This window comes from Pygoscelis adeliae, unplaced genomic scaffold (assembly GCF_000699105.1).
Source record: "Pygoscelis adeliae isolate BGI_AS28 unplaced genomic scaffold, ASM69910v1 Scaffold38, whole genome shotgun sequence".
In the NCBI taxonomy this organism is placed as follows: Eukaryota; Metazoa; Chordata; class Aves; order Sphenisciformes; family Spheniscidae; genus Pygoscelis; species Pygoscelis adeliae.
This window is the reverse complement of record NW_008825614.1, coordinates 8,800,899-8,825,391: the sequence shown is the minus strand read 5'-3', so window position 1 is coordinate 8,825,391 and position 24,493 is coordinate 8,800,899. Positions and strand designations below refer to the sequence as shown.

The 24,493-nt window shown below is 46.4% G+C and overlaps 1 protein-coding gene across 2 annotated transcripts; it reads right to left on the bottom strand.

Annotated features, from left to right (window-relative positions):
• Window positions 1-1,872: 1,872 nt before the first annotated feature.
• Window positions 1,873-22,720, bottom strand: BID (BH3 interacting domain death agonist). Of its 2 annotated transcripts, XM_009332876.1 has the most exons (7): window positions 22,650-22,720; window positions 11,524-11,617; window positions 9,840-9,906; window positions 7,638-7,839; window positions 6,173-6,315; window positions 4,232-4,435; window positions 1,873-2,789 (listed from the first exon to the last, which is right to left on the bottom strand). In XM_009332876.1, exons 3-7 carry the CDS (start codon window positions 9,846-9,848, stop codon window positions 2,778-2,780), a joined length of 570 nt encoding a protein of 189 aa, XP_009331151.1. In that variant the 5' UTR covers window positions 9,849-9,906; window positions 11,524-11,617; window positions 22,650-22,720; the 3' UTR covers window positions 1,873-2,777. The 2 variants fall into 2 exon arrangements, with proteins under 2 accessions (XP_009331151.1, XP_009331150.1); XM_009332875.1 differs by lacking the exon at window positions 22,650-22,720 and having other exon boundaries at window positions 11,524-12,231.
• Between the last annotated feature and the right edge of the window lie 1,773 nt (window positions 22,721-24,493).

Below are 24,493 nucleotides of genomic sequence, written 5' to 3'. Positions count from 1 at the left end.
CAGTACTAGCAAATCCCTAGTAAGGTAGATGTTGCTATTCTGGCAAAAAATAGAAGTGCTTCTGGCAGCATAGGCTCTCATTCACTGAACCAGAGCGAGCTCATGCTATGGAGTTTGAGAGTGTAATTACTAGATTATTTTGCTGTGAAATGGGGGTGTGGTGTGGAGGGGTGAACACAGCCCCAGCTGCCATGCCTAGGTGGAGCCCAGGTCGTCAGTAGAATGCCTCATTCCAGGCATGAAATGTGCTGAAGGTCAGCTCATCCCCATGTGTCTACTCCAACAGGAGCAGACACACACAGTAGGCGTCGCGTCTACTCCAGTAGGTTACACAACAGGAGAAAGTGCTTCCCAGTGAAACACGGAGGGGTGAGGCACATTATCCTCTCCTGCGCCTATTGAAGGCAGAAGCTGTGCATTACTTTAATTTGGCTTGGGCTGCTTAATTTTGGCACTAGAAAGGTTACAAGAACAGTACGGCTTTGACTCCGTGTATGTGTCTGTGCTTTGAAGTGCAAGCTCAGTATTGCCATAAAAAAAAGGGGGGGGACACGTTTCTAAGATGTAAGCCACCACTACTCGACTCTGGTAGAGCTGGCTCTCAGGCCCACACGGAGCCGGGACTGCAGGGCTAGCTCTAGGCAACCGTACCCTGTTTGCGCCTGCTGAAGTGAACTCTCCTGAGTAGTGTACTTGGCTGGGGAATGAGAACTGCGCCAGCTTGGAAGGGGTCAGCTGTAGCGTTACCAATACATCCAGGGGAGCCACAACACCCTCAGATCCGCCTCCTTAAGTTAAATAAGTTTGTTGCTTTTTTCCCTACTCAGAGCAGACCCTCTCTCGGTCTCTTAGGTAGGCTGACTTGCTTCCTCCTAGCTAGAGGTCTATGGTGATGCTGTAGAAGCGGGGGAGCTACGCTTAGCTTCCAGTGGAAGCTGCTTTTCATCTCCTTGCAGTATCTGCAGGGGAGGGAAGGAACGCTATACGATTTGGCCAGAACAAGCTGCAGAGGATGCATCTTACTGCTGTACCTTTAGGGGGTCTCTCCCCATTTTTAACTTGCATCGTAAGCTTTTATTCAAGTGTAAAGCTAAAACCCTCTCAGACCAAAAGAAAGAATGCCACTTGATTTGTTAAGTAGCAAAGACTAATGGGACTGACTGAAGCGCGCACGTTAGGGGATGTCTTCCACTAGGCTTCTGCTGGGTGTAGGCAGGTAGTGACGGACTTGCAGGGATTTCAGAATCTGTTCTCAAGAGGCCTGCCTGGGGGAAGAGACCCTGACCGGTCCTCAAGTCACCCATTAACCAAGGAACTGGTCACATTGTTCCTTTTAGTATGCAAGTGCGACCCTCTTGGGGAAAACTGTCTAAAGCTTCTTGTGCCATTTGGTTAATAAAAGTGTTTCCACCTTTAAAAGAAAGTTCTTTGCAGCTTCATTGTTCTATATTCAGTTGAAGTGAAGGGGTATGTACATTTTTTCCCTCTGCTAATGGGACACTGCTGTAAGACCATGCCCCCAGGTTGCACTTTAATAAATGGTACAGTTTTCAAAAACAACGTGTAGACTACTTCTGTGCTCCCCCCCTCCCCCATGTTCTAGTGTAGGCACAAGGGAAAAAAAAGGTGGTTTACTTACGCAAGATTTGCTTATGCAGGGTGTCTCTATTGCTGCCAGCTGCATCATAAGCAGCAGTAAATTAGAGGAATGCCATGAGAACTTGCACAAAAAACTAACAACAACAAAAAAGCCAAGTGGAAATTAAAATTCTTAAGAGCTGTATTGCCATGAGAACTGACAATTTTATTTAACTTAAAAAACCCACAAGATATTTACACCATTTCAAAACTTCTGAGGCAGATGGATCACAGGTGAAGCTTTTACTGCCTTGTGTGTAATTACAGGTACGTATCAAACCACCTGAGTCCAAGTTTGTTCAACCTGAGATGTAACTAGAATACCCTTGTAAGAGATGCTAGGTAGTGTTCCTGATCTAAGGGCAACACCTTCTTTCTCTTTATACCAAGATACTCTAAAGCTAAACACTTTTCCTCAAGCATATTCAGATTGTTCCCTGAAAAAAATTTGCCCTGTACCTACCCGTCCTTTTCTTTAAAATTTCTTTTTCAGCTTTATTTTTTCAAGCAAGTACAGGTTAATGGCAATCGACACTGAAGCATCTTTACTTTAGCCTTCCCTGGCCAAACACCCCTGCCTCCTTTAGGGTTGTTTCCTCTTGCTGCCAGCTCCCCTCTAAGATAGGCCTGATTTTTTCTGTTCCCCTTGGTGATCTGTGCTGATCAACCACCCATTCTACAGCCTGAGGCCTTCCTGGGAACAATTAACACTCAGCATGGCTCAGCTGCAGCACCAGGAGCAGGGCTGGAAAGAGAATAACTAAAGCAAAATGCTATAGCTGATTAGGGGGAAAAAAAAAAATATTGAGAGGGCAGGCTCTCTGCCCACAGGATTTCCCCTGGAGGCACAAGCCGGAGTTCTGCAAAAAGCCTGCTACTGCTAAGAAGAAAAAAGAAAAAAACCCTATTGTAAAGTGAGAGAGGGCAAGCACTACTCCTTAACAGGTACTGGCAGAGCTGGCACGCAGCTCACACTACTGTCATTGCTGTGCTAGTCTACAAAAGCCTATCTACGAAGCCCTGCCTTCCCTTTCACAGCTGTATCTCATAAGTTAAGAGCAGAAAAAGTTATTTGCATACATCAAGAAAAGTCAAAAGTCTTCACAAATCCACATTCTTCACACAGAGGGCTGGAGAGCTCAGTCACGCAGCTAGAGGGAGAGAAACAGAACCAGCGTTAACAGCAGTAGAGCCACAGCAAGCCCCGTGCCTCTGTGCCCACCTGCCTGAGGAGCCTGGCAGCTCCTGGAGAGGGGCAGCAGCTGCCTCTGCGTGTCCCCAGCACCACAAACCGTGCCACAACTCTGCCACCTGCTGTGCTGCGCATCTGCCATCACCCCTCAGCCACCCCTCTCTGTGCTAATAGCAGGGAGAGAGCTGGCACAAGCAGTCCTGCAGGAACAGCGTGGAACAGCCCAGCTCTATCCCACCGCTAATGCTACTACACTGGGGTAGGTGGACAACCATCAGCCCAGCAGCCCTTTGCCTGCTCTCCCTGCACTGTGTTATTGGCCTGCTGTGGCAGCACTCCCCAGAGCAGTAGGGCAGCATGAGGGCCAGTCCCTTACGCTAGTGACTGGCTTCTGTGATAACTCGGTACCCTTGAGCTAAGCTGAGTGAAAGGGAGGACAGTGCTGAGTGACACTTCACAGTGACACTGTGCCTTGCTGCGCGAGGCTGCAGCTGCCTGGTCTCGTGACATGGGGTGAGCTGGGCCCCTCTGCAGGTTGCTGCCAATGCTGTCTATGGCAAGGCTGCAGTGCAGGGGTGTCCCACAGACCTGCAGCACCCAAGTGGTTCACCACTGTTCCACAGGGTGGCAGGATCACAGCCCTGACCGCTCTCAAATCCTTCCTAAGAAGTACCTAGTCTTCGTATACATGTGTGCACGCCTGTGTGCATGCGCACGCACACACACAGAAGGGATTTCTTCCTCTCCCCTCACCTGACAGGTTAGTTGCTGAAGCTGGGGCCAAACGCCCTAGCCTCTGCCCTGGCTTGACTGCTAGCTGTTTTGTCTCCCCACCTATGCTGCAGCTCCAGAGAACAGGAATGGAGCTGCCATTTCCCATTTAACCATTTCTCACTGTTCCTCTGCTGGTGCTGTTTCTCAGGGGCAATTCCTTTCCCCTTCCAGTTCTGCCAAGCTCTAGGGAGCCCAGGAAGACAAGAGCAGAGACCTCAGGCCCAAGACATTTGGGAAGTACAGCCATCAGAGCTCTCAGGTCAGGCTTTCCTTCCCGAGGGCACGATTAACCTGAGTCTTACCAGCACAGCTCCCTGAAGAGACTGCAGGGAGGAGAGGAGCAATTGCCTCTCTCCGCCCTACAGAATAGATGCACTCTGTTCACTGGCTGCTGCAAGAGTGAGGCAAGCAGAAGCTGCAACACATCCCCCTCAAGCCTCCCTCCCTCAGCTCATCAACCTTCAGAGCTCTGCAGGGACTGGCATTCCCTTCTGGCCAAACCTCCGGAGCACTACAGGGAAACCAGCAGACTGTGGGCAGCTCAGAGCTAGGCCACCCCCCCAGGAATAACCTAGGCTGGCTAAGAGGCCAGCTGTGACTAGCACCAAGCTGTTTGACAGCACTCACCATTCTGACAATGTAGTTGTGAAGCTGCTGGCTGATGTAGTTCACAGTGGTGCTGAAGACACGCTGTAGAAGGGAGGGCATTGTATTTGCAATTTTTTTAGTTAAGACCATCGCTAGCACCAACATGGCCTTCTCCTGTTCCATGTCTGAGGGGAGCGCTCGTGCAAGCCCTTCCACTGCCTCTGACATGTACCGGGTTATTTCCTGTATGGAAGGAAAAGAGGGATCTCAGTGCAACAGCTGTGGGAGAAAGGGGTCTCAGCACAGCCTGCCCGCACTGTGCTGGTAACTGATGTGCTTGTTCTAACACCTCACAGGATGCTTCCTCCCAGGCACAGCAGCCTGCCTGTTACACAGCCTGGATGGCAATAAGGATGACTATCTCTGCGCTCAGCTGCTCACCTAAGACAAAAAGAAAGGGAGACAACACACATACTACTGGAAAATTTAGATAGCACCTTACACGCTCAGGGTGCAAGAGCCCCCCCTCCTCCCCAGGGTTTGCACCTAGCCGCCCAAGTCCTGAAATAGCACAGGAATCCTGGGGCTCCCAGGAAAGGGCAATCCACCTTAAACCCAGTGAAGATCAGGGTACAAGCTTAGGTGGGGACTGGCAAGAAGGCAAAGTGAGTTTCACAGAAAAGCCTTCACATAGGCAAGAGCTAGAGAAGGTGTCCAAGCATGGAACGCTGCCTTGCTCCCAAGATCAGTGGAAGATCAGTTTCCCAAGAGGGACAATGTGCAAATGCACACACTAAGCTACACTACTAATGTGAAAAAGCAAGGTCCACCTGATCAGAAGTTCGGTTTGACTCAGCCTTATCAAAGACTGAAAGGTTAGCCAATAAATTTGAAGGCCTGAAACTTAACTGGGTGGAGAACAAGACAGCAGGTGTGGGGAATGGTCAGACTTTGCTGGAATCAGTCTATGCAGGTGATAAACCCTGGTAGAAAAAACCCACACCACAAAAAACCAAAGAGATTGTTAGGAGTCATTAAATCCTGCCTTTTCAGCAAAAAGGTGGACCCTCAATTCAAAGACAACATTAGCTTGTAGAGCATAGGAAACTTCATCACAGGCAGAGAAAGCCAAACAAGCCAGAAAGCCACGGTTATCTTGAAGATGCCAAAAAGGCTCTGTGGAAGCAAACTGTGGCTCTTGAACCAGATGTGGATCCAATCCTTAAAGAGAAAAGAGAGGGATGTCTAACCCAGGGGACCTCAAACTCTACCTCCTTTGCAGAGCAGTGAAGCACATTAGATGCAGGGACTACATCACATCTATCGGTGGGAGAGCAACTGCATCAAAGAGGTGGAGATGCCACCTAGAGAGGCCTTCTCAGCAGGTCACCCATCCAGGCCAAAACCCACTGCTACTCCCAACACTGACAGCCTATGAACTAAACAGTTATGGCACTAGGGTCTCACTACTTGCTGTCTCTTCAGTGTTCAGTAAACAAGCACAAGTCAAAAGCTTCTAGCACTAACGCGGCTCAAATTTTACCCACGTGATGAGCAGCAGACATACAGAACTCAACACCAAAGTCCAAAGATCTTAAGGGCAAATACTAAGCCTTAACCAGACAGTTGATTTTCAAAGATAAGCCATTGGGCCAACAAAATGAGGACAAAATGCCTCTGAAAGTCAGTCCTTCTCCACAACTACCTCAATTTCACCATCTGCAGAAAGGAGATGAGCCTAAGGAACCCAATTTGCAGGGCAACAGCTGCCACAGGATACAGCAACAGCTGCCACAGGATACAGCATCACCTCTAACAAATCTTCAAAGGGAAATGTTTGGGCCAAATTTTGAGATTGCAATCATTAAAGCAGCAAACTAGCAAAGATACAGATGTTACAAGCTTGCTGCTTCAAAACCACAGAGGAAGGACGCACAACATTTAAAAGGGGAACTGCTAATCAGGTTGCTTTTCACTCACCTCTCCAGAGAGATTCTCATTCAGAAAGTGCTGCACTAGATCATTTACTGCTCTTGGTTTGATTTCTTTATCAAGCTGGTCTCCAATCTCAGCGAGCTGAGTAGCAATGATCCGGAGAATTTCATTTACCTCAGGGTCATGCACTGCCAATGCATACAGCAGGATTTAGTTCACAGGCTGCAGTCAGACTAGGTTCGGTGCAGGTAAGCTGACCCATAGCATTTTGCCCATCTCCATTAACAACCTCCTTCCCACCCCACCCGCAATCATAGTGCATTCGTGACAGCTATACGCACTACAACTCCCTTGTGTGCACTCGACTCGTTTACCAGAGACAGTGTGCAAACAGGTTTTTTAGCCGTAGTTTAGGTAAAGTGCAGCCGCACCCTGCCAAAAACACACTACAGGGGAGGTCATAACATCTCCAGCCAAAATTTGTTCGGGACAGCTACAGCTAACGCCCTGCCTAGACAAGGGGAAGTGAGAGAGTGTGCACGATTTTTTTTTCAAGTGACTGTCAGGACCTGTCTCTTAAGCACCATCTAAAGTACAGCATCTCATAGAATAGTTTGGGTTGGAAGGGACCTCTAAAGGTCATCTAGTCCAACCCCTCTGCAATGAGCAGGGACATCTTCAACTAGATCAGGTTGCTCAGAGCCCCGTCCTACCTGACCTTGAAGCTTTCCAAGGATGGGGCATCTACCACCTCTCTGGGCAACCTGTCCCAGTGTTTCACTGCCCTCATTGTAAAAAATTTCTTCCTTGTATCTAGTCTGAATCTACCCTCCTTTAGTTTAAAACCATTCCCCCTTGTCCTATCTCCTTTTGGAAAAGCTTCCCATTGTCACTGGGGGCATGAGACTATGCAGCTTTGTATGAGGGAGGGCTATTTACTGTAGCAGTTCCTCCTCACCCTGCTTAGGTTAAGGTCGATGTGCCAGCTGACACATCCTCAGCAAGGGGCAATAGCCATCCTGCAGATGGCTAGTAAAGCAGGAACAGTACCAGAAACTATTTGAGGAACAGTTTCCACCACATTGGTAGAGCAGAAAAGGATTCAGTCAGTACCAAAACAACAGTCATTCCAAAATCCTAGCCCAAGTACCAATATTCCCCGATGAGCAGTGTGAAGCCTAACTTAACAGCTCAATATCACGCTCCTTGAGGACAGCAATCATTAGTACCAGCTTTGTGGCCCTTGTCTGATGGGCTGCAGACAAAACCCCAGGGTGTTCTAGGGCACCTGTGGGTGCCCTAGAAATTCACAGGGAGATAAAGCAGTAAGCACTAGCTGTCTTATCCCAAGCATTAAAATCCCAACCAACACCACCACCAGCCACACCATGAAGTTTCTCAATAGAGAAAACATTACTCCTCTGAAACAGACCACCAGCAAAGATGGGAAAAGGGGAAAGAAGAACACCATCTTCAGAGAGGCATGTAGGATGGAGAAAAGAGCACTCACCTAGCTCACCATTCTGCAAGTGGCCACTCCGATTACCATCGGTCTGAAGTTCCACCTCATCATCATAACAGTAGCTGCCTTTCAGGAAAGGCACAATCCCCTGGCTTTGCAGGGAATGCAGTTGCTCTCTGAAGTTACAGTCAGAGGACACCTCCAGGAAGGTGTACAGCAGCACATGCTCCATCCGGACAGATCCATTGATCTTAAACATAAGAAAATCACTGTTAAGCCCACGCCTAGGAAAAGTCCCACTCAAAAGGTCTACACGTATGCTGTTTTCCAACCCTGAACTTTTTTCTGGCCTCCTTTGGGCATCCTGAATAGCATTAGCCAGGGAGTCCACAAGACTTCAACAAATGCACGCTAACTCCTGGATGTGTACCCACACAGAACTGTCTGATAGTGAATGAAAGATGGCTCTGTTCTAACACCAGCGGTGGAAGAGTCAGCTCACCTTCTCCTCACATTTCCAGCTGTGGCAGTGACAGAAACCCTGATCAGAGCTCCTCTTTTGAAACAGATGTGTACTCAGCACAAACCACCCACTTCCCCCTATTCAGACATCTATGTTTGGAAGGTTTTTACCCTTTATTTGGGAATTAGGCATTCTACTACTTCCCGTGCATAACAAAGCCAGCAGCTCCCCATTTAAAGCTAGTCAGAGCATAGCAGTAACAAGATGGGGAACAGAGTTAACAGCATAAGCCTGCAGAAACCCCCAAGGTTCGCATTTCTTCAAAGGGAGCTCGACTAGCTCCATAATAAACCTGTTCAGCTCCCTGTAGAGAGCCAAGCACCTGCCCACAAGACTAGTGACAGTGAGATGCCAGATCATTGGTGTTTGGTGTCATCTACACTGGCACGTTCACCCGCAGTAAACAGGCACATGCCACCTCCACAGCCACGCACCCTGCCGCCTTCAAGCAAGGCAGCACAGAGTGCTCGAATTAGTTAGGCTGAGGAGGTCCATGAGGCAGTCAGATTGATGTGAGCAAGAGGTCACAGTGGAACATGGGGCCTCATAACCAAGGCCTCTGTAGAAAACCAGGACACTGTCCAATAATTTTAGTTAAGCAGCTAAGAGAGCAGGATGTTGTGTAAGCACAGAAATAAAGTGAGAAAGACATCCTTACTGTGGTATGCAGACTGTCTGCCTGTAAGATAAGAAAATGCTTAGGCTTAATTGTAACTAGGGAGAAGAATCAAGGTTACAGTAGAATGGTTTGTCTTGCCAGCCGCATCGGGAAATCAATATGCAACCAGGATGAACCTGATAATTGAAAGGGAGTTTCAGGTACCTTTTGGGGAGTGGAACCTTGCAAGGCCACCTATATCTACATAACCATTTCAGTAATATCACACAGGACCCATATTGCCTAGAAAACAGTAGCAAAATTGGGACAAATGCATAAAAAGTAATTAAGGACAGGTTGTTTACTTGAGAGGAGACTGGGCAGAGAAAGGGAGGAACAAAGACAACAAAAAGGAGAGTCCAGAAATGGAAACAAATGCAAAATAAGGTATATGATCAGTCAAAGATCAACAGAAGGCACATCTTCATGATCTGAGCATGGATGTTCACAGACAGCAGTAAAGCTCACCTGGTGACCCAAGCTCACCGGGACACCAGTGGCGATGCCCTTGAACAACCCACGGGACTAGTCATCAGGTTTATATTCAAAAGGCTTGTGGAAGCGCAAAGAGGGTTATAATTGTACCCTAACACTAGGTAGGGTGAGGAGGATGATAGGCATTTCAATAGCAGTTTAACGTAGTTAAATAAGATTTAAGCGTGATAAATAGTAGCTTCATAATTGTGATTAATATTGCACAAAACAATGCAATAAATTGATCACAGTGGTGTGTCTGTTAATTTGACTTATTAGTTTTAGTAATCTGTAGCTTAATAAATAAACATGGTATTCTCTTAAATAGCTACATCTCCAGCCTGCAGTTTAAAGGGGGAGTGTCACTGCAAGGTAACAAGGAAGCAGCTTGCAAACTAAGTGGTTCCATCCACTTTGTCTGTATTCATGATGGAGAGAAGCAGTGTTGGGGTCCCTGCAGGAAGTCTGAGGAAGATGAGAAGGACACAAGCCAGCACTTTTTGAGGCTCATCCCCTTTGAAGTATCTCAGAACAAGTGCACAAGAGAACCACTGGTCACTGTGAACCACTGACTTCAGTCACGTTTGAAACTAACCTGTTCCATGACGGTTTCAGAGAGAGCAGCTCTTGTCACTCTCTGCTTCAGACCAGAAGTCCTTGCCCTGCAAAAGAGTGAGAAAGAAAAGCGTGAAAGGAAAAAAAATTCCCATAAACCCACACCTTGCAGCAGTGCTCATGGGTCTGGCCACGTCTCGTAGAAAATTACCTTTTTAGTGATGCGCATCCATATTTCTGGAGAGGGCTGCCCATCACACACTGGCAGTCGTAAAAAAAGCTAAGAAAACCACAACTGTCTCAGCAAGAAGGGCCCTACTCACATGAACGAGGGGCACGAAACTCCTTCCTGCCACAGACACGTAGAAGACAGTCGAGTGACACAACCTACAAATGGGGCTTTAAAGCCAAGAGGTGGTGCTGGGGAAGGGAGGGACAACCCTTCATAGTGCCAGAGGCTGGAAGGGAAAGCAGCGTTATCACAGAGGAGTTCCCGAGTACCTACAGAGAGCAGGTGAGCTGCTTGGGTCTGTGTGCACAGCAGCATATTCTGAAGTGAAACACCCAGCTGACATTGCAACACATCTGCAGGACTTCAGCTGCACCTCCCCCTACCTCCCCTGTGCAGATACACACGTGTATACTCAGGCTTATTTCAATACTTTCCCAACAAATATCTAGGGACAGGGAAGGTTGGACCAAGTGTCAAAGGCTTCTAGTTCCACGAGCACAACTCCACTAAGCCTCCAGGGAGGCCTACTAGGAAGAAAGGAGAAAACAGGACCCAGGTCACAAGCTCCTCTGCCCCCATGGTGCGTGCTCAGGGCTGACACCCTCGGCCCGTCTTGCGGCTGGACAGTGCCCAAGGGAAGAAGCATGCAGGGAGGGCAGAGAGCGGCCTCCCTCACCCACTAAGAAAGGGGAGCTGGTAAGAGCACAGTTCTCCCTCCTCACCCAGTCAGGCATAGCCGATAGGTGGGTCAGACCAGCAGCCCAAGTAGTCACATCTGGTACAGGAAGTCCCAGAGCAAGAAAGGTGCAGGAGCAGCACAGCAAGCGCCAATAACACGAGACTACCTAGCAAATGCCAAGGCAGGGAGGGTAGGAATCCTGTTTGTGAACCTTGCCTTTGCCGCCTTAGACGCAACAGTCCCACAACTGCACACAGAAGTCTCTGGTGCAAGCTGGCTTCAACTCATGATGAGCAGGGCCTGGCTGAAAGCAGGCACTACCTTCCCACCAGGCCTTCTTCACCCAGGGCAATAACCTGGCTGCTGCACAGGTACCTTCTGACCAAAAATGGGGTGAAAGCACCAAGGAGCCGAAACAGATGGCCTGCTAACCATCAAAGATCTGGGCTAGTGATGAATGATCTTATTTCATAGTAACCACCCCCCACAACTGTGTTTCAAATAACTAAGTGTGCTGGTGGAAAAGAGGGAGAAAGTAAAAGCAGAAATTAATTCAAACTCTGAAGGAAACAACAGTAATAATTTCAAAAGACCATGAATTTCCCAACTTTTCAAAGGCTCTTAGGAGTCCCCAAGACCAAAACACAATCTCAAATAAGTATAAAACACACAATAGCCCACAGGCAGCCTCTTAACCATGAGCTCTTTTTTCCATTTAGTTGTTATATCAGACTAATAGCTTCCTAAAACACAGGCTTAGCCTTTGCTGCTTTGTGTTTTCCTCCGATTCAAATCCCCATTGCTGCTACTCACCTCTACCCTACAGCGTGCTGGCCAGGGAGAATGCAGTCCTCTGTTCTCTTCCTTGGGACCTGACAGGGTAACCCTCCTCCTGGGCCTGACTTTGCTGGAGGGGAGACAGATGTTAATTCAGGTTGGAAAACTTGAGACAGAATCCCTGAGATTAAGAGGAAAGTGGGGATTTAGCATGACGTTTGTGGCAGGACCCTGGCTTTGTGCCAACTCCTCAGGAGTTGTCCACACCAGCAACATTTCTGTAGGCTAGGCAAAGCCTCAACCTGCACATATTTTGGTTTTACATGTAACATTTCTTTTCAAAGTAATTCAGCCCAAAACCAAGGTGTTCATGTTGCAACTAGTAAACAGTGGATATCCTCCGATACTAACTCCTGCTGAGTTAAACACCACTTCCTGAAACATTATGGCTTAGACCACAGGAAGCCTGAAGTAGTATTGCGCCTTTGCTACCCACGTGCCATTTGCCTTGAAACCCACATTCACCACAGTGAACCTTCTTGGGCTCTACCAGTATTGCCATTCCCAGCCAGCTCTAGCCTATGCCAAAAGCTTCATGTGGGACCACAGCATTACTCTACAGCTGGTCAGATTAATCCATGCTGGCTAATTTGGGCTGGTGATAGCCAGCTGACTTCATAACATGAGTACAGGCTGAACAAATCTTCCCATATTTCAAGGTGCAAGAAGTTGCACCACACTACATACACAGATAGGCAGATGTTCTCCCGCAGTTCTGGCAGAAGCGTGATGCAACACAAGCCACTACAGCTGCAAGTTGCACACAAGTGGCCAGATGTGCTGGTGAAACTAGCTGAGTAGCAAAGAGATTTCTCAGTCGCAAAAACTTTACAGCAAAACCTTTTCCACCCAAACTGTGCTAGGACGACCTACTTTTTCTCATTGATGAGAATTCCAGTAAATTGCTGGAGGGCAAGTTGAGCACAGTCAGGTGGCAATAAACAGACTAAATAAAACAGCCTGCAGAGGGACCAACGTTATCTTTCTTACAGCAAGAGGATGGAACGGAAATAGAAGTCAAGACACTTCCTTGGGGGGGGGGGGTGCCCCCCTGCCACATCTTTCCAAGGAAAGCTCAGAATGTGGCTTTAAAACCCAGATTCCCTACTTTTTTTTGGTCACACTATTTCACACTGCCGGGAAACTCATTTGGTTAAGTCCAAACACTCATAAAAGAGGCAACCAAAAAGAAATGCACTATTGTCTTTTCCCACTCCCTGCTTTAAAAGAAGAGGCACAGACCACTTCAGTCCAGGAAGGAAAAGAGGCACACTGCTCCATTCCCAAAGCAAACAAGTCAAACAAAAAGATCCAGATCTATTCTAGGCATGCCCATACAGCTAGGCCCGGAAAGGCAGGGCATAGCAGCTTGGCACAAGGCTCTGCAAGTGCATTACCCACACCAGCTTACTATGGTGACTAGAAGCTGTAAGAGGAGCTCAAGCCTGTATGCCTGTGCATGTTCCTCACATCAGTTCCTGGAAACGTGCAGGAAAGGTGCCTGTCTGTATCTCTACAGACCCAAATACTGTATTTTGAAAGCACTTATGCTTTTCAAAAAGAGGTAGAATCTTACACACTGGTCATGGCAGAAAGGTCCTCCCTGGGTGCCATGCACAGAACACCTGGACAAGAGCCTCAATGCAGAGAGGAAGGGGCTGAGCAGCCCCTGCCCTGCCAAGGTACCTGCTGCACCCAGAGATGTTAATGGATATGCAGGGGGAAGAGACCTACAATACATAGGGGTTCTTCACATCCCCTTCCCCTCAGGGGATCATCTCAGCTTTATGTAAAGTTAGACATTCCTCAGGGCAAGTCCACAAAAATAGAGACATAAAAAAGAATCACCCATCATAGTTGCAAATTGCAAGCTTGTCCACTCCTGCACATGAGCAGAGATAAGAACTGCCAGAAAGACAAAAAAGAAAAAAGAAAAAACCACCACACTCCAAAGTACTTATATGGTAAAAAATTAAGATAAGGAGGCTTGAAGATGATAATTTCATGAACTGAATTCCCTGAATCAAAGAATCACCACCCAGGCAGTTAAAGTCCCTGAGGGGTTCCAGCCCTTGGCTAATAAAGTTCTGCTTGGGTGGTCAAAAACATACCTGAGAAAAGGAAAAAGGATTTCTCTCACACCACAAAATGGCTTCCTACTACTACCATACAGGGCCTTTTTTTTTTTTAGTTAACTAGTAATTCCAGAAACCTCAAGTTTTAGATAATTACTTTGAATCAACGCAAAGGGTTTGGATATTAATGAAGTTCCTCCTGAGAAGTCAAATTCCTTAATGGCATCTCAAAAAAACTGGACCCCTAAAGAGCAAGCTCCAAACAGTCAAATGTAATCATGCCGATGCCACCTGAAGTTTTTAATCAGTAAGACTTTGGAATCCTGATAGTTTCAGATTAAGACATTTTCTGGTGGATGGAAAAAATTACCTTATATTAGGTGAAAAGAATCTTTAGTTGGGGAAAGAGAAAAGATGGAGATAAAGGCTACAAAAACCATCTGCATTCAGATTCGGATTAAAACTAGATCATTTGCTAAGGCTGCTTTAGTGCTGTTGAAAATCTTGGCATTAATTTTATGGGGTATGATTTTAAGTTGAAATACCAATTAATTTTAATACATTATTCCTTTTTACACTTTCGATTCATTCATTAGACAAGCGAGCTTCATGTGCTCACAACTGCCTCTGAGAAATCTGCTAGATGCTTTGAAGTATTTAACAAATAAAACCACAACCAGGTTTTTGGATCAGTTCTTTCCATCTTCTTTAGAAAAAAAAAATGGAGGGGCTATTTTAAACACAAGTTTAGGACCCTTAAATCAGCTCTGAAAATTCAGCGTGGGGCACGTCCATTCCAACTCAACATTGTGTTGGGATGCATGACTGTGGAGAGGCATATGTTAAATAAACATAAAATTACAGTCAGAGGAGCACATCCACCAGCCGCTTGTCAGCGCAGAACGACAGACCTCATTCTACCCCCACACATGCCAGTTTTCACAAGAGAGAATTCTGTGGATGCTTCCCCCAAAGCAAGTCTCCAAGGCTTCCGCCCAAGGCAATCACAACTCTTTAGACAGGGCTAAATACATCTTGAGGGACGGTACATACTGCTCTCCTCAAGCAACACAGGTCCTTCAGGTCTGCTGTCCCATCTTCTGTTTCTTCCTCTCACCCCTGAGTTGTATTAGCCTTTCAATCTTACAAGAAACTCACCAGAGCAGCTGTTCCCAGCTGCAGCCCACCAACGAGGGGTGGCAACACTTGAGGCAGCAGTGGCCATAGTTGTGCTGGAGAGAGACCAAACTAGGTCCTCCCTGCCATACCGTTGCAACATACTACATATTGCAAGAGCAAACACTGCAAGCACACATTTTATCTCCCCAGGTGGGGAGCTACAGATGGAAACAGTACAGCTGCAAAGCATGCAAGGTTTCACCTGCTCTAAAATCAGTATGGGGTTCTGCTGTACCTCCAGGCACGGCAAGCATATCAGCAGCATCCCACATGGCAGCAACAGTCGGTAGCATATAGTTACCTGTTAGGGGGAACTCTCAATAGCTCTCAAGGCTGCCATGTACAGGACTAGGTCCCAGAATCCCTACAGCAACAGTGCTAAGACACCCTATAAATCAGCTTTCGTCCCTTCTTCACACTTCTGTTACATCTTCAAGACAGCTCAGAAAAGAATCCACCCACGAATAATGCCTCTGCTTACCATCGCTTTCCCTCAGATCCTTCACCTCTCCTCACAGCTCAGCGTGAGAGTTACTATTCTCAGCTGTATCAGACGCTGTCTGGTTATGAAAACATACTCCTCCCGGCAGCAAAGCCGCATGCCTGTAGAACTGACTCCTTTAACAACTTGTCTGGATTCCGAGACACGTCCCATACAAACACCTGGACAGACACACCATCAATGGACCTGTTGTGTGAGTTGTCAAGATACTTATCTTTATGTCTCACATTTGAGTTAGGAATGAATTCAAGTCTTCAAAGCAGAAACTGCAATAAAGCATCAGTCACTGACATGGAAAAAACTTCCAACCTGTGCACTGCTTTATCTTTCAGCTGCTAGGCAGAGAAGAACTTTATTTTTAGCAGTCAGGATGACATCATTATTGAAGAAATGAAATGGTGCCTATTTGTCCCTTGCTGGACCTGGTGGCTCTTACCTGTCTTGTAGGCAAACATTTCACTGTTGAGCTGCAGAGCTCTTTACAGAACAACGCATCATTTTACAGGTAGGGAAACTGAGGCACTTGATGATGTGTCCCGACATTTTAAATCCACATATCAAGCCATAACCACTCAATTTCACTGTCTTCCTGAAAACTTTGCTGCAGGCACAACTGCTTTACATAACCAGCCAGTACTGGAAAGCGAGGAAGAGAAACAGTGCCACAGACTTAGAAATCCCTTATTTGAGGATATTCTAAGCTGTGCCAGACTGCTGTCCGTAGCACTTTGAGTCACGACAATGCAAGCAAATCCCACATCATACAGCCTGAAGTCCCCAAAGGAAGCCCCATCACCCTGCCACACTCAATTTCTAGCCCATAAACCCAACAGGAAATAAAAAGCCCAGCTAGCAGCAGAGACCAGAGCTTTTCCTCTTATTTCTCTAGCTATGGAAGAAGCCTGACTACTCCCACAGTGCTGCACATGCACTTCAGACTTGGCAAGGAGAGAGAGAAAACTAACAGCAAAAGGGAAGATAGCTTGTTGATCGGCAAAACAGTGCTGAGATGAATAAATAGGAAGTTATCATAACCACAGAAAACCTGTCCCCATCACTGTTCAGCCTGCAAAGGATATGCCAGCCTGTAACAGTGCTTAGAAGGCTCCAAGATTTTCCCTCCTCTGAGACCCACTGTCCTCCTAAAGTAGAATTTGACTCTAGGCTTTGGAAAGAAAAGTAGGCTGGCGGGGGAACAGAGACATTGCAATATATTAGCCAGGTGAAAGATGGGCTGAACAAACCCCTTTGTGCAACATGTATGTGCTACTGTAAAACCAAAGTGATGGTTCAGTACCATGTGGTTAATACCAAAGCTATCTGCTTGGAGTTTCTCAGGACTTTCCCCACCACAGGAAACGCAACTTCCAAGCTACAGGCATTTTCCATGCATTTGCCTCCAAGGGAGGATACAACCTCAATAGCTTCATTTCGGAAGTGGCAAAACTGACAAGCTATGGGCAGAATACTTTGAGATGCCAGCAGGTCTGTGGCCCAGCACCGGACAAACCTCATCCCCCAGTCACTTGTGATTTATTTGCTAAGCTTTTAGGAAAGATACCCTGCTCGTCAGGAACCACTAGACTGCTTAAATCCACCCCGCCCTGCTACTCTCAGGTATGACTGCTGATTGCTTGAGGCTGTCAGCTTTTGTTTCTCTTCCTTCCAGCTTCAGATTCCATCCTCTAAGATGTGAATAATGCCACTACCAGTCACTCCAGCAACAATAAAAAAAGCAGTTTGCTCATAACACCTTTAATGCAAAAATACGTTGAAACATGCTGAATACTTCCTGCTCCTAACAGTTTCAGTGTATATTTATCTTCCAGTATTCAATGGCACGGAAGCTCTAAATGGAACAAAGATCCAACACCAATGGATGTTTGTCCGACCACCTCTTCAGCTGGGGCATCTCTACCTTTGCTTCTTTATGCTGCTCTAGTACAGAGTGAACATCTCAGCCTGGACACTAAGTATTCCCAGCTGTGTATTTTGACTTAGAAATACATTGCACAGTTTAATGGAGCTTTACTTTCCTTTTTGAAAGAAAAACTTTATTAGAGACAATTCTAAAAAGGTTTCGATTGGCCTTTTTATTAGAGATTTATTTCTGCTCCCCGATGTCTGCTGCTGTTTCACATTGCTACAATTTATGTCATCATGAAAAATAATCTTCTAGTTATCGGGGCAGTACTTCTTAGTACTGACTTCTTAGGAGGAAAAACATCCAACTTCCTCATCAACCTTTATTTTCATTTGGCTCAAAATGCTCTGTTGCCCAGCCCCTGTGCAGCTCATCAATGAGTAAGAAGTAACACTGCCATATTACTAATTCTCAAAAAAAAAAAAAGGAGGCAGGAACTTGATTACTGTGGTTTCTGTATCAGATCAGTGATGGAGGCAGCATGACGACACTGTTCAGTACTTTTCAGAAGTCAGCCTACAGATGTGGTTGGGTGAAACTGAGTCAGCAGAAAGCCTGCAGCTCAAACTGCCCCAAAGCTTGGAGCTGGGATTTGGATTCAGCTAACTGGAGCTGGAACCAAATGGAATTTGCACATCTCCATATTTTGGGCATGTCCATACCTAAGAGGAAGGAGCAAGATTTGGATCTTGACTGCCACAGTGCAGGTGGTTTTTTTGGATCTGGGACTGAGCTTGGTTTTTCCCCTCTGGTGTAGAGCAAAGTAACTCCAGTCAGGTAAGCCTGCCCTGCGTTTCACCTCCTCATAAGCGTGAAGAAAATACTTCTACCTTTTCTAAGGACCTGGCAGGAGGACGCAGAGCAAACCTCAATGAAAAGGCACTACCACCCTCACAAGACAGGTTGTCTTTACAGGGTTAGCTTCATGTTCACAAGTCCAACTGTATCAGCCCAGCAGCTGCAACACAACACTGCAGTAACGACACAGGGCACATTCAAGTGTTCTTACTGTTTGCTTTTTGGAAATGAAAAAAAAACCACAAAAACCAGCAAAGACAGGAATCACAGTTCCAGTCTTTTGACGTTACAAAGGAAGGACAAACAGACTGAGAGCAGGGAGCTCCTCAGTAATGTCGATAAGTAGTGGGCACTGGAACAAACTCCAGCCATCACTGGTGATGTGCAAGTGACAGATGTGCAAGTGACAGAAATGCAAGACTTGCTTCCAGATTTAAAAGATGCCCCTGCTGGGGCATCAGCACTGGACACTTGCACTCTGGCATGCTTTTACAGTTGAGCAGCAACAAAGCGCTCAGTTCCCTGAAGCAGAGAGGACAGTCCCTCTTATCACTTGGCAATAGTGCCTCTGACAGATGCAGGTGCCACTTGGACAGGCTCTGACAAGGACTGCCAACCAAAAGACCTCAGAAAGTGGGACTGGATACAGTAACTTTCATGCCACCTAGAGGACAAGAATATCCTCCTTGTTTTAGTTTTAAACACATGTACTACTGTACGTGCCAGCATGAGCACAGATCATCTATCCGTCAGAAAAATCGGGAATGCCACTTCATATTGCAACTTAAGTGCATTTCACAGTTGATATCAACAGTAAAGAGGAATGTAAATCTGTCTTTTCTTTGCCTGACTGGCAAGTGAGGTGAGTAAGGAAGGAAACTGATCAAAAATAACAAAAAAAAAAAAATCAAAAGGATGGCTGTATGAACACAGGTGGCCACTAACAGTGGCACTCTCTCTACCTTTGGTTACCTTCAGGCCATACGACTAGACAAGAACTCCTCTTCCAGACTCCTAAGTACCAGGAATATCTGCACCGCTTTCTGAAAAAAAACAGAAGCTATAGAGATGCTCACAATGAGAAAGTTTAAGTACTGGATCAGTGTAGGTTATTTCAGAATACATGGCCAAGGAGCAATATATCGTAAGAGAACCTGATCAAAGCTCCCTGCTTAGTTAAAACAGGTATGCTGATGCAACAGCCAGGATGGCACTCACGGAGCTACTAAGCAACAGCTCAGAGCACAGGACCATTTACTTTCAAGAGGATTTCCCCCCCCGCCCCCCGACCAGCTGGTACCCCCCAGAACGATTTAAGTGAAGCCTGTTCACCTTACCAGACTCAGAACATTCACTACATGGAAAAGACTTAAAGCAGTTATGGAAGAAGGGGTACAAAGACAAATCCTCACAACAGGACGCTTATCTGCTCTGAAAGCATACACAACCCTGTCTCAATATTTGATAGCTTCTCCAAAACATGAAAATGAATTTTAAATGTGTTTCCTTCCTCCTAAACATCAAGTGTATCATAGCTATAAGCACCTCTTACATTCCTTACTTTTATGACACAACCATGTACCAGTACAGACAGCCAAAGAGACGATCCACAGAAAGAAAGCCTGCAGCTGGTCCTTTGATTACACCAAACACACTAGTCCTTAGGAAAACTCTCCCATCATGTTGTATTTCAACCCCCTACTCCCACCACAATAATTAAACTGATAAAGCCACCGAAAAATCAAAATCATCTTGAAGGAATCTCTTAAGACAGGAGCCCAGACATCCTCCAGAACCTCAAAAAGGAAGTTGCGCATCAAACCAGGCAGCCAAAAATGACAGTAACTCAAAACAGCATTCATAGCCCTGATCAAAGCCTTTTGACAGCAGCGCCTCATTAACACTGTGAGAATAAAAGAAAGCATAGTCTCTTTTAAGCACCTTTAACACAGTGATACACAGCTAAGAAAATATCCTCTTTCAAAGAAATACAGCAGGCGCCATTTGGAAACTGTGGCAGCAGAATTGCAGAACAGTCGCCTCCAGGAGCACACATTTCATACTGCCAAGGCAAACCTGTGCAGTTACACGAGATGCCTCAGCATGCTGCATCAAGCTTCCACTCGACACTGCTTCAGGGAAAAAGTGTTGATTTTACTAGAAGAGCACACATGACCGTGCATGAAATAACGCAAACCATTTCACTTTCAGTTTTAGCTTAGGAGGAAACATAGATTAATGTTGAAACCCAGGAAATGAATCCAAAATACAGCAACTAGCTGATCTAAGCGGATTTGTTTTGTACAGCTGTTGATCTAAGGGTGTAACAATAATTACGCTAAGCTACAAGTTACGCTGACCAAGGAACATATTTTCTTCTTTAAAGGAGATGAAAGAAATAACCCAATATGTTAGAGAGACCTGGGCTTTGCCCATTCACTGTAAACCGCAGGAACACTACGAACTGATCAAAGGTCACGTTTTATCAGAAAATACAGCAGGTTCGCAGACATTTAAACAAAAATTCAACATCCATGTGTGCAATGATTGCATACACGGTCCAATTCCCCTGCTTATACCTTCAGTGAAGCTGAATAAAAGCTCTGAGATTTTGAAGGAAAGCCGTGAGCAAAATACTGGGGTAGGAGGAGTTTAAAGCCACAATGCCACTGTCGTCTCCCGTGAGAGCGTCCTGAGGTTGTATTGAGGTGTACAGCCCTTTCCTCGTGTTCACCAGCAAGGACAGTCCAACAAGCCCACCATGGCCAGGAAGCACTCTGTCACCCCCATGCAGTGCCATACGGGTGTGAAGCGATAGGAAAGCCAGCAGGCTGGACCAAGAACAGAAGTTACTAAGTGCCCAAGGCAGTGCTACCAGTGCTCTAAGCCATGGGGCTACTGAAGGGGATAAGACTGAAGGATTCTTAGAGCAGCTGTTGCAAAGAAGGGTACGAAAGAGACATCAACACACCACTATGCTTCCTGCATGGTTTTTGAAACAATTGCTGAAGTGTAGAGCAATGCATGCCATCTCATCCAGATATAAGGAGGTGTCTAACGCACACCACTGGCAACTGGTCCTGCTCACTTCCCAATAGAGTTGAGATAACAGTAAGACATCAGGACATTGTTCACTACAGACATCTGGTACAAATCAAGGCAATCACAGAAGCTTAACAGATTGCTTTCAAATACAAGGAATGAGATTGGACACTCTGCATGACTCATAACATTTCTCTTTACATTTTACCCCTCCTTCCCCTATCCTTCTTCTCTGGTCTGGGTCAAAAAAAAAAATCAAACTTGTAAAGTCTCTGGGGAAGGGACCAACTATACACATTCTGTAATCATTACTGATGAGTTTTAATTAAAGCTGAACCCAGCCCCCTGCAGCCCCCTCCAACCCCAAGAAAAGCCATCTAAAACTAACAGGGGATCAGACTTCAAGTAGGAGTTTTGCACCTTTGGCCCTGAGTTCAACTCCCTAATTAGAAATATTTTGCATGTACTTGGCTTTGCACAGCACACAGATATGAAGATAATTCCAGCCCCAATTACTTTGTAATCTGACATAGACAAAAAGCCACAGCATGCTAAGAGAAGACCAGAGGAAGGCACTTTGCAAAGAAATACCAGCTTTGCTGGTAAATTCTGCTCTTCCACTAGTTGAGGAATTGCTAACTGGTGGAAATGAAACCTGCTCATCTGCACTCAATTCCCTTCAGCAGAGAAAACTGTAGACCAGGCTGATTCCCCTACCCCCTACTGCTTGTTAGTTCATACCCGGCAGCCACAGGAGCTGCTTTATCAAGGAGCCAACACCTCACTGCTGGTGTAACTGTGGAGGAGCAGCTGTCTTTGCACCGATCATATAAACCTGTTTACAGTTATTAAGTCCCTATGTCCCATCGAACAGGGGAGTAAGGGAAGCAATAACTTCTAAGCACCAGGCCACTCCAGGAAGGTCTCCAAAGGTGGCAGTCACTAGATTTATGTGCCTGCCTGCTTCCAGATTAAACATTTTCATTCTATTACAGAAAAAAAAGTTATATCCATTTGATCTGCCAGCTCCTCAGACTCCTGCCAAGCGTGGATGACTCCTGCCATCCTGTTACACAGGAAAAACACAATACATGGAAACAACATGGCATAACTGACCCCAGGTGAGAGCGCTCAGTGAATATATATACACACACACACACACACACACCAGCCTTCCCTAATTATATCACAGCTCTTACTATTTTGGGAGCTAACAGAAATCAAAAGCCACACTGAGCACCTTTACAAGGCCCTCACATTATCCAAAGGCATAGCATCCTGGTGCTGGGTACAGGTACACCTAGTTCCCAAGAGCAGAGACTCCAGGTTTGCACAGGCAGCACTGGTGGAGTGTAGCACACGGTTCTGCTCAGTGCATAGTGAGAAACCAAGCTGAACTCACAGTCTCAGCTGCACTAGCACCAGCTGGCCTAATCTGGTTGTAAGAAATTGGGAGGGTGGGAACCCAACAAAACCACCTAACCAGAAGTCAGTCTTATTTTTTCTTCCTAAATTTAGCAGATGTCACCAAATGCAAACAAGAAGGAGAAGCCAATTAAGAAGGGGAGATTTTCACACCAACCTTTCTTAGTACAGGGCAGCCTATCCAGAAGACTCGCAATCAGATGTTACGCTCTGCATGTACACAGTGGAAGTTTTTTGCCTCAGCTGGTCCCTAAACCCTGCCAGTCAGTTACTTGTAGTGACAGACAAGAGACCTAGAAGAGAAGACAGGAAAATGGGAAGAGATAGGTTGCAGAAATTCAAGTGCATAATAAAGTGCTAGAACGCTTCTTTTCATACAATGCACTTCCCCAGTGTTTTTGTGTAATACCAATGGCACAGAGGAGATCACAAGGAGTAGGTGTTGCAAAGCTTTACCCTAAAGAAGACTCTGAACAGCGTTAAACTTGTTATGTAAAGAAGTTGCCAAGGAGAGAGAAAAAATGCACAAGACCCCCCTTTTTTAATTCATACCTGTTAAGATGTTATACTTCCACAGGCAGACAAAAACAGAGTTTCAGTATGATTAGTGACAAAAAGTTACAACAGAACACCAATCAGTTTTCCCCACAAGTGGACTTTTGCAAAAAGTCCTTTACCAAAAAAACAAACCAAAACAAAAACCTTAAAAGTAATTTCCTGTTGGGGAACCACCTTGCTCCTTCCTCCACCAAACATTTTAACCATTTTGAAAAGGTAACAAAACAAGTATCCTACAACAAGATTTTGGCCCAGACATCCAACAAAACATCAGGAAGAGTTGCCACCTTCTCCTGAAATAAGCATGGACTTTCTGGACTAAGACTTTAGTGATTTAAACAACTCTGAGGCCCTGTACCTTATTTTTTTTTACTTAAAGCTACAAAAATATTGTGCTTTAAAAGGAGACAAGACACCACCACCACCCCCCCAACCCCATCACTTTCAGAACAACTGTCACTCCAAGGTACAAAGGCCGTCGTCACCTGACCACATGCATTAGAGAAACACCTTTCTAAGGAACAAGACCTGCTCACTCAGTTCCTTTCCACTTCGCACACTACCCAGCTCCTGCTCCAACCTTAATTAAACACTGTCGTTGGGTCACAGGAACCCGAGCGCTGCTCACAGGAAACAAAAGAGGCAGCCGAGGCGCTCACCACCTTAACAGGCGGCCACAGACACCTACAGCTCCGTGGAAGGTAAGGAGGCCGGAGGAAAGCACACGGGGAACTGACTCATCTGTATCAATCACCAAGTTTTCCTACGAATTATAGCACTATTATTAGAAATCCTTTCCTGCCTTGCTTTCTTTCTGTAGCTACCACTCCCACATCCCTCTGTTGCTGGAAAGCTGAGGCAAGCATGGGTCCCTCCGGAGCTGCTGCTACAGGGTTAACTCCTTACTCTCCCCTGCCCAGCAAGTATCCCTCCGGTCTGAAAACTCTCACCGGAGACCGAGTGCAAGATGTTGGTCTTTACCAGGTAGGACAAGGTAAGAGAGAGCTTTTTATGGTTCACGAGATACCACCTAAGCGGAAGGGAGGACGGTCTGCCACAGAAAGAGAGAAAGGGGGCAGATTGACTTGATTACGGCGGTGAAAGCAGAAGACGGGCCAGAGTAAACAGCAGAGCGGCGGCTCAATCACAACACAGGCGAGAGCGGCGTGGATGGAGGAGCGGGACAGCGACCAGCCCAGCCCCGGGAGCGCGCACCGAGGCAGAGCTACCGCAAGACTGAGGGAGCGGGAAACAAAGAAAAAAAAATAACCGAGCCGCTGGAGAGCGAGGTCGGATTCCGCAGGCAAAAAGGAAACGAGGGAACAGCAGAGAGGCAGCAGAGTTTCCAGCACGAGTAAGAGAAAGCAGAAACCCCGCGCTGCCCTCCTCGGGGTCACCGACCCGTCACTTCAGCTAGCGGACTGATGGGTTGCGAGAAGCAAC